We start from the raw sequence: 10,221 nt of genomic DNA, 5'->3' as shown, positions 1-10,221 counted from the left end.
GCGGACTTTGCAATAAATGAAGAAGTGGGGAAGATTAACGCATCTTCCCGAAACGCATCTTCACAATATTTCTACAAGATCATTATTCGGCGAGGAATGAAGAGTTAAGTGATAAGTTTTATCATTAATACTTTGATATTCAAGGCAATACTTGACAAGAGATGGGGAAATTTTGAGGTCAACATGAATAAAGAAATGTCTATTCATTAAAATGAGGGTACATCTTTACAAAGGAACAACACCCTAAGCCTTTTCTTCATTGTTGCCCGAGGGACCCTGGTCGGGATGACTTTTCTCAGGATCCTGAGAAGAGCCTTCCTCAAGAATGTCATCGGCTGAATCCTCTACAGCAACAACTTGAGACTCGGCTTGTGATTTCTCCTCTGGGAAGTGCCGGCTCGTCATCTAGATATGCCTCATATTGAGGGTCAGCTGGAAAAGGATCATCTACTCCACTGGCCCCGGTCTGGGAGATCCATACCAACTTTCCCGAAGACCTCCGGGTGGCATACCTCACGAAAAGGAGCGAGTGTCGAAGTCGGGGATCGTTCCAAGGATCTGCTCCCAAACGTCGTTACTGCCCCATGCGATAAGCTCGAATGTTGTAGAAACCTAGCAATTCGGAGAAAGGTACACTGTCCAGGTATTTCCGGATGCACTCCTTCCGAAGGTTTGGCTTTATATGCTCAGGCTTGCTAGGGATTGCCAACTTCAAATGTTCTTCGAGATCCCTACTCTTAATTTCAAGGCTGTCACCAAACAACGTGGCAGCTGCCTTTTGCTTCCTAGCCTCGCGCTCGGCAGCGAGAGACACGAATTCTTGAAGCTTCAAGGGCTTCCTTGAGGAGAGGTCACTTCTTCCTCATGCTTTTTCTGCAGCTCCACGGTGGCTGCGATCAGTTGGTCTATTTCAGAATTGGCCTTGGCCAATTTCTCTTCACAAGTTTGCGGCAAGGAGGCGGGTGCGACCAACACGGCTCAATGCTTCCATGTGTTGATAAAAACTCAACACAACATTCCTCGGGAAGATGGAAGACATCGAGAAGAAGTCATAAGAAATTATGAAAACATAAATAAGCAAGAAGACCGTTACCTTGTAGATTGACTCACAAGGGAGGTGTCATCCGGGGGCTTCAAACTCCTGGCGATCGGAAGGAGCAAGGCCGAGAGAGCTCCACTCTTCGGCTTTCTCGGGATCCCGAGTGACCCTGTCGGTCATCTTCGGGGTCCCTTTGGGGAGGAAGACTTCCTCACCATCCGTCGAAGCTTTGGATTTTTTGTTGGAGGGAGCATCAATTGTGTCATGCCTCCTCTTGGTTCGGACGGAGGAGGAGACGGTGGCCCTCTCCACCATTGGTTTCTTCCCTTTACCCGAAGCATCAGCTGTGGGCCCGATATTCCCGATACCCCTGTAAGAGGGGGTCGGGAGAGGGAAGAGAAGCCTCTTGATCTACGATCAAGACCACGGGCGATCGTTCCTCGGCTGTCACAACGGCTCTAGCGGCCTTCACCCGCGAGGCTTTCGGGGTTCGTTACGGAGAGCACTTGCAAAGAAGAAGGACAACAATCGAGAATTCAAGACATATCACTTCGGTCAAATCAAAGGATGATGGTTAGAAGCTCACAATGAGCCAGGCCCCAGTACTGAAGGATGGAGTTATACTCCATTTCATATCCATGTATCTCTTGATACCACGGAATGGATTTGATCTTCCTGATGGCCGCCTCGTCTTCTTTGGATAAGGGAAGGCCCCGGTTACTTTCGGACGAAGAAGTAAACCTCCTCCGGGTGGTCGGGAAGTTAAGATCTGATGGAGGCGCTCGACGGAAAAAAAATATCGTTCGCGCCATCTTTTGTGGTTAGAAGGGCAAGTTCCTTTGGCAAGGATGCTGCCCCTCCAATCAAGTTCAGCCCTATTGCGTTTGGAAAGAAAGACCCATCCGGGAGGATGGGAGATAGAAAGAACATGAAAATGTACAAAAAGAGAAAGAGATGGCGTGATGCCAAGCTCAAAACACAAGCCCAAGAAGCCGACGATGAGACGCCGGCTATTGGGGAGGAGCATTCCGGGACAAATGTTCCAGTGATTCAAAACTGCGGAAAATAAAGGATTAAAAAAGGGAAAGCGAACCCCGCTTTCCGGTGTATCTATGTACGAGAGAAAATTCACCCGGAAGGGATGAATCAACCCTCTCATCGGGGTGGGGAGCCCTAACCTGATATGAGGAAGGAAGGTCAAAATCTTGGACAGCGGAAAGAAGAGTTTCTCCATTATAAATGGAGGGAACGAGCCAGGCCCCACCATTGGACCCGGAGGTTTGAGGTTGCCTAGAGGAATCAACGATCTTGGAAGATCCGGACTCGACAAGGACGGGAGAAGTTTCGGTTTTTCTTTCAAAACCTTTTTGAGAAACTTCAGCGAACTCCTGCCAGAGGACAGTTAGGGTTTTGTTATCACTATCCGACTGTTCGGGAGCAGGAGAAGCAAAAGCATCACTGCTATTACCAACATGGGGTACTAAAGAAGCCCTATCGTCCGCCATTACTCGTTTCAGTAAACTACAAAAGGAAAAAGACCAGTAAACTTACTGATTCAGTGAGACGGAAGCTTGAGAGCGGGAAGGCGCGAAGCGACGACAAAGGTTCAAATTCCGAGACGGGAAGAATGAAACCTACGAAGACAACGAACCGCTTTTAAAACTCCCGCACGAGTGTTCGGGAATCTGAACGATCGAGATTGATTCAAAATTGACGATCAAGATTCAAAGACGTTTTGAAAGTTTGAACTCACGAATCCGAAATAGGCGTTGGGAAACCGTCGCTTGGATGACGTGAGCCACGACAGGTCAACTGCAACAAAGACATGTGGCCTTACACTCACAACGCTCGAGGAAAAGTGACCACCGCATTAAATGTGATATGACATTTAATGAAGCACACAGAGATCATCACCTGACGACGAACCCAGTTAAAAACCAAGCCCTCGGGATCGACCGAACTCTTGGTCTGGGGGGCTCGTGATAGGGAGAGTTTATGATCAGACCGGGTTCATACCTGGTCCGACCCCCGACCCCGGTCGAGACGGAGAAAACCGAATCGTTCCCGAGCGAACCGGATCCAGAAGATGGCTTGTTGAAGAAGAAAGATTACTCTGCTGCAAGCGTGCCCTAATCTTACTTATGGATTAGGGTAATCACCCTGATGACAGCAGACTCAAACTGACGGCTGCGGATAATCATCATCAAAGGGATAACTATCGCATAAGCTAACGGTTATCTCAAGAGTCCTCTACTAGCCCAAACTAGTAGAAGTCTATCGCTCAACGGATCTTACTAATGAGATCCAACGACTACCCGAAGAAGGCTCGAGTGCATCCAACGAAGGAGATTCGAAGGTACACTCTATATAAACCTCACTACCATACAAGGTGAGGGACGGATCAATCGATCAAGGAGAATACTATCTGAGACTCAGGTTCAGATACATACTGATAGACCTAAACTATCAGCGTTATGCTATCTAGATCACCCCCTTCCTTTTTTCTTTCTTCTCCCCCTTCGCCCCCCCCGCGCCTGCGTTTTTTCTTCACTTCCTCCGCCCCCCCCCCCGCCCGCGCCCCCCCCCCCCCCCCCCCCCCCCCCCCCCCCTCCCGCCCCCGGGGGCCCCCCCCGGGGGCCCCGGGGGCGGGGCGTTTTTGGGCGCCCCCCTGGCTGAACCGGTTTAATTAAAAAATATAATCGAGAATACTATATATTTGGTATTTTTTTAATTTCTGACCAAACCATATGGAACTTTGAACCGTTCTCTTGGGGTTTTATGTTTTGGACCCTTCTGAATGCAATGGAACCATTTTCAAAACCCAATTCGACCCTATATATGTGAAATATGATATATCATGTTTTAGTTGAACCGATAATTTAGAATGCTATATATTTAGTATTTTTAATTTATGGTTAAACAGTAAGGAATTTTGAAGCGTTCATGTTTTGGACCCTTCCAGACACAATGAAACCATTTTCAGGACCAAATTCCACATATAAATATATGAAACATGATAAGCATGCATTTACCATTATTTATTTGATTTAATTCCCCATACTTATTTAATTAAAGAGAGCTAATTGAGTATTTTTGTGTATTTTTCATGAATAAGGTGATTTTGGATATTAGAGATAATATGGAGTAAAGTTGGCAAATATATTAGATATTGGTGGATTTTAAATCATGGCATTCAATCTTGCTGCCCAAAAAATCATGAAAAGTGAGATCTTAGCCAAATTGGAAACAGGTGGAGGTCTAAGGAACAAAATTGATAATAAATCTGAAAATCGGGTAAACAAACCTACCTTCAGTATTTTGAGCATATCTCTCTCGTACGATCTTGGATTGCAGTGATTCAAGATGCTATGGAACGATATTGAAAATATCTACATGTTTCTAGTTTTGAGTTTTTCCAATATCCGAAAGAATAAATGTCAAATCGACGGGTAAAGAGAAGGGATTCATTGTGTGCGGGAGACATAAAAGAGAAGCCAATCACAAAAAAGAAGACAGTGAATGCGGCTGTCATCTCTCTCATTGTTGAAGAAGAAGACCACATTTCTCTCTCTCTCTCTCCCCCTATGTTTTATCTTTATTTTTCTTATGAACTTTGTGATAATGAGTAGCTAGTTCCTTTTCTTTGGGATGTGGATGAACCATGCTTATTTCATTAATTTGATTGTTCTATCTCTTCTAGTTGATTGTGTTTGAGTTTGGCCAAAGATGTTCAATAGCTCAGCGAACTAAGCTTGCCAAGCTTCCGCGAAGGACGATAGTCTTGCGAAGATAGGGCATATCTAGGAAGACCATCCTTAATTTACTTTGAAGTGTAGAGTTATATCGGTTAGGGAAAAGCATTGGGGATTCGAAATCCCAAAGATCTTCACATATTCATAGTTAACGTTTTTGCATTAATTAATAGATTTAGTTTAAATTAGTTTTGTTGAATTCAATCTTAGTAACTTAGCCTTTTAGTTCCCCATAGTTCAACTCCATACTTTCTGCTTGCTAGATTAGTATAGGATTTTATTTTTGATTGGTTAGCGACACGATCAAATTTTGGCGTCGTTGCCGGGAAACCAAAGCACGGTTGCTAGGATTGATTTTTGTCAATTAGGCATAGTTTTTAGAGTAATTTTAGTGTTTTTAATTTTTTATTTTTCTTTGTTTATTTAACTAATCTCTTTTTCTTTTGTTTTGTAGGTAACTGCAAGAGTAGCGATTCGATAATTAGTTTAGGTTGTTATCTTTTCTTTCTTAGATTATAATTGTATTTAGGACTTTTCAATTGTAATATTTGCATTAGATTGGGTTGTTTAGGTTAATTTTTAAAAATCCCCATCCCTCAGATCCCACATGTGTAACTTTTGTTCGAAAGATCACGTGGATTGCGCTTCAGGTACGTCCTAAACTCCCCTTTTGCTATAGTTATTTCTTTTAATTTTCCTTATTTAGGTTATTCTTTTTTTTATTCTTCTGTGTGTATGCATGGTCATCCGTCTGGTCCACAGTGACAAAAAAATGGCGTTTTTTCTCAAATTTTTTTCAAAAACGGTAAAACACGTTTTTTCACCCAAAAAATCATCCAAAAATACATGAAAAAAAAATCCATTAATAAATTTTAAACAAATTTAATTATCATGGGTAATCAATTCATGCAAAAATTTACAAAGGGAAATTCTCAAGAATCTCCCACTCGGATCCGAACAAAAATAAGGGTTTCCAAAAACCCTATCAATTCTCCCATGGGTTTCGTATTAAACCCTGAATTCTCCTTAAACCCTTGATCCTCCCATTGGATCTATGCAATAAAATTAAACTATGGGGAGGAACAAAAAACCGTGGGAACCAATGGCTCTTATGCCAATGTTGGTAATACTCCAAAAATAGTTCAATTCAATTAATTGATGGGGAAAGATTTCTTACCTGGATTCGCTTTCCCTTTTGTGAAGTATTCGCAGTGGAAGTAATTCTGGAACCACGTTGTCGTTCTACCACCAAATCTCTACCGGGATGATTCCACAATCACAAAGAAAGGGAAGTATTTCCACAATCCAAATGCCTGTGGAATAAAAGATGGAAGAAGATCTAAAGCAAGGAAGGAAACCTCCAAGCCAGCAATTCTAAGAGAGAGAGAGAAAGATGGAGCCGCCTCTTTTCTGGAAGGAAATCTCATACGAATGAATCACTTTTTTCACTAATGCAGTGGTTACAAATATATATAACCTATATTTTGTAACCGCCCTAATTGTGAGTTTCCAGATTTGCCCTTGGGCAACTAATTTATTAATTATATTAATAAATTCCAACATCTTACCTTCAGAGTGATACAAGGATCATCCAAGAACGAAGCCCAAAGATGAAGATCAAGGAAGAACATCGCCATAGTCAGAATCGCCAAAGCTCAGAAACCCCAAACCCAGAAAACCCCCAATTCGTTTTTGCATACGAATGAAATGAACCAGCCCAAAGATATGATATACAAACAAGTGAACCAGCCGGTTCACTGGAAATAACTAAACCCATAGGAAATGCCCAAATTACCCTTACAACAAGGCAAAAGGTGGACGATTTCCTCAAAACTTAAATTCATCTGCAATTATGTTTGAATCTTATGAGTGTGTGTGTGACACACGACTCTCTTCACAAGTTCAAAATAAGAAGATAAAAACAAAAACGAACAATATTTAATTATATCTTAAAGAAGCTAAAAGCCTAAGACTAATTAGACAATAACATGATTTATTCAAGCATAGACTGCATATCCTTAATTCATCTTCCTGCAGTTCTTCCTTATCTGCCCACTGGAGCCAGTGAGAGGGCTAATGTCTCCCATCTTGATCATGGCTGTAACAAAGTCTGACTCGAAGGTGCTACTGCTACTGCTGTATGATTTCACAATGGAATCTGTGGATCCACCATTATATAACTCTTGATCAGAGTGGAGGAGCCCCTTCTGCTTGATGAGATTCTTGAAGTAGTTGTTGTCGAAAGAAGTTGGGGTTTGCAGGTCCAGAGGTGCTAAATTATTGTCTCCTGATCCTGACGTTATAGGGCAATCTTCATGTCTAGTCTTGGCAAAGGAATTGTCTATGTTGCTATCATTGTATATGTGGGGTCTGAAAATAGTGCACCTTGCTTTACCAATGGTGTGGGCACCTGTTTCAATGAATAAGGCAAATATTGAATCATTGCATGTGTCGGTTTGTTCCAAACCACACAATAGTGGAGTTCGCATCTGAGATCAGCTTTATGATCATACATGTTGTGTAGAGCTGCGCTCAGGGTGAAGTTGTGATGGTAGTAGGGATTTGTGGGGTGTGATCCTTTGGCTTGGACCTTTCAATAAGCTTGGTTTTCTCGGGTAGTTGAGCCATGTGATTTGTTGGCTTTGTCTCTCCTTTGGATATCTCCTTCATCTTCTTAGGCTCCTTTTGGTATCAATTATCATTCTCAATTATGATAATTTTTCATTATTTTAGATTATTTGACATCTAATATTATTAGTGTTATTTTTATTTAAAATAATAAATAAGGTTTCAAAATCCATAATAGACCTTTTGTCTATTATGGATTATGGTGAAAATTTCATTCTCTTCATTTATGCAAAGGTTTACTTAAAATTTAATAGTTAAGATGAGGGTAAAATAGTCAATACACTTTTTTTTTTTTATAAAAAAACGTTACTTTTTTTTTCTTCTCTTTTCTCTTTTCTCACTTGTTCACTATCATTTTTTAACAATTTTTTATTTTGACATATCAAACATATTTTTTATTCCATAATTTATTTTTGACAAAATTCACCAAATCGTTTTTTATTCTTGGCCAATAATGAATTCTTATACTTATTTCTTTTAAATAGGTGTAATAAATAATGAGAATTGATACAAAAAAGAGCCTTAATTTTTTTAATTTTTTGCCAGGGGTGGGTTGGGAAAAATCTAGATTTTACTTGTGTAGCGCGTATAACATGATAGTGCATATGGGGTCCACTAATGGATGCATACCAGGTGAATTCTATTTAATTCTAACCGCTCAAAATATAGTTTGATTTATTTTAAAGAAAAACCGTTTCTATTTCACTTGAATTTGTTAAATATACACATTGTATTTTGAGTAATTGAGATTTAATGAAATTCGCATAATGTGCATCCAAAAGTAGGCAGTAAAGAAGACACTACATCAGATGAAGGACATATGCAATATACTATATGTAACTCGTTAGGCAAAACATGAAAGATAATTACCAGATAAGGCAACCATGTCCTTGGTGGAGAGACCAACACCTTTAAACTTTGAGATTAAGTTGCTTAGGCTTGAAGTTGGTGGAGGGATGCCATTGTTTGCAGCAGATTGACTAGCTGTTTTAGAATCTCTTCGACCAAGTTTAACATTCCAATTGGGCCCTCCAAGCTGAGATAAAACTCCAATCAGGATTATGAAGCAGAAAATGAAAGGGCTACACATTTAGATTCCAAAAACAATTTTGCAATAGGTCCACATCAATATGTTTTTCCAAAATTTTCAGGGATTCTTTGGAATATGATACTTACGGTAACCACAGAGTCTCGGGCAGCCGTGGCCAAAATATCAGCACAAGACACAACCCCAGGGCACATCTTCTCTACAGCAGTTTTTACATCATCAATTACATTAAATCCCCTCACCGAGTTCCGGTTGGGGAGTGCATTTTTCTCTCCGGTGAAGAGTGACGTGTCATCCAACAGTATCGACCCATCACATCCCTGTAGAACAATTGAAGCAAGAACCCATGAATAAGAGAGAGATAAAGACGAAAGTAGCAAAAAACTGCACCTAGCACCATAAATAAGTTAACATTTTTATGTTTATAATTTTTTTTTTCTTTGTTCTGGGCTTATTCAACCCTTAACAGTAAGGGTGAACTCAAAGGTTCTTGCACAAGCAAAGTGTAGAGAGATAATTTTCTTATGCCTCACTGGACCTGTCTATACAAAAGCCTTTGACAATGGATCTGGCCTTACTGTACAGTAAATATATTAAATTATGGATTTGGTTTATCCACTCTAAGAATGAAGACTCTCATATGGTTGACAAGGATGATATGGGTTTCTACAACATAGCATACCATATGACTAACATTATATGATATTGTACTAACAACATCTAAACTACAATAAGAAGTGAAGCAACAACATCCGAGGAATATACAAGAAATCAAAGGAAAATGATATTACATTGACAAAGCAGTCATGGAAGAAGAGACGAAGGAGAGAAGCACCCATTCGCTTCTCTTTGGATATGGCAGATTTCACTGCAGATTTCACTGTAGACTCAAATTTGGGGCAAGATTTTGAGTAGAAGCCAGTGGAGAGTTTAGCAGAAGAACTCTCCACAAAGAATAGTAAAAAAAGAAGAACAGACAGAGCGGAAATAGCACCGAAAGAAGAAGAAGCCATTGTAGTGCCTTTAAGAACTTCACTAATAGTCAAGCCTTGAGATGAAAGTTGAAGATGGAGAGTTATGTTATGCATCTATTATATATAAGGTCTTAATTGTCACGGAAGTTTGGCACCGATCACCTAATCGAAAAGACCTTTATGCATGGCGTTTTATGGATTCCACGTTCATGGAACTGGTTTTTTCGTTGCCAATTTTGAAGGAGAGTTGGTAGAAGGGTAAAAGTTAGGATGAGAAGGCAAAAGATTGAAAGGAGGAAAAGTTTTGAAAGCAATGGATTCTCTTTATTCAATGAATTGTGACACCCTCTAATGAGAAGACAAAAGATTGAAAGGAGGAAAAGTTTTGAAAGCAATGGATTCTCTTTATTCAATGAATTGTGACACCCTCTAATGAGAAGACAAAAGATTGAAAGGAGGAAAAGTTTTGAAAGCAATGGATTCTCTTTATTCAATGAATTGTGACACCTCATTATCTTAAGGTTCAATACTTAGAGGGTTTCACAAGACATAAATAAGATGAAGAAAATTTTGTTTTCGCAGACAGAGAAGGGCGGGCCTGGCGCAATGGTAGAGTCTCTCCATTGTGCGCTGGAGGTCGTGGGTTCAAATCAGCCTCTCTGCAAAAAGCAGAAGTAAGACTACCTAGAAAGTCCTTTCCCCAGACCCCACAGTATGGGAGCTTCGGCACTGGGTACGCCCTTTTTAGACAGAGAAGATGAAGAATTGGACAATCTCTAT

At 40.6% G+C, this 10,221-nt stretch overlaps 1 protein-coding gene across 1 annotated transcript; it reads right to left on the bottom strand.

Annotated features, from left to right (window-relative positions):
* Positions 1–6,496: 6,496 nt before the first annotated feature.
* LOC148999128 (peroxidase 4-like) lies at positions 6,497–9,657 on the bottom strand. Its single transcript, XM_089141447.1, has 4 exons — positions 9,259–9,657; positions 8,596–8,787; positions 8,290–8,455; positions 6,497–7,201 (listed from the first exon to the last, which is right to left on the bottom strand). The coding sequence occupies exons 1-4, from the start codon at positions 9,553–9,555 to the stop codon at positions 6,810–6,812; spliced, it is 1,047 nt and encodes a 348-aa protein (XP_088997573.1). The 5' UTR covers positions 9,556–9,657; the 3' UTR covers positions 6,497–6,809.
* Positions 9,658–10,221: the final 564 nt, after the last annotated feature.

The sequence above is a fragment of the Hakea prostrata genome, unplaced genomic scaffold (assembly GCF_041222555.1).
Source record: "Hakea prostrata isolate BN-2017 unplaced genomic scaffold, UWA_Hpros_2 contig_37, whole genome shotgun sequence".
Classification (NCBI taxonomy): domain Eukaryota; kingdom Viridiplantae; phylum Streptophyta; class Magnoliopsida; order Proteales; family Proteaceae; genus Hakea; species Hakea prostrata.
Note: the sequence above shows the minus strand (reverse complement) of the source record. Positions and strands in the feature narration are given on the sequence as shown.

Bases quoted from the DNA above. Each gene is read 5' to 3' on its own strand.
- LOC148999128 (XM_089141447.1), bottom strand. From the start codon at position 9,555: ATGCATAACATAACTCTCCATCTTCAACTTTCATCTCAAGGCTTGACT. The intron at 8,788-9,258 runs GTAATATCATTT...ATTGTTCTACAG, and splicing joins TCCATGACTGCTTTGTCAAT to GGATGTGATGGGTCGATACT. The intron at 7,202-8,289 runs GTAATTATCTTT...TCATTGAAACAG, and splicing joins GGACATGGTTGCCTTATCTG to GTGCCCACACCATTGGTAAA.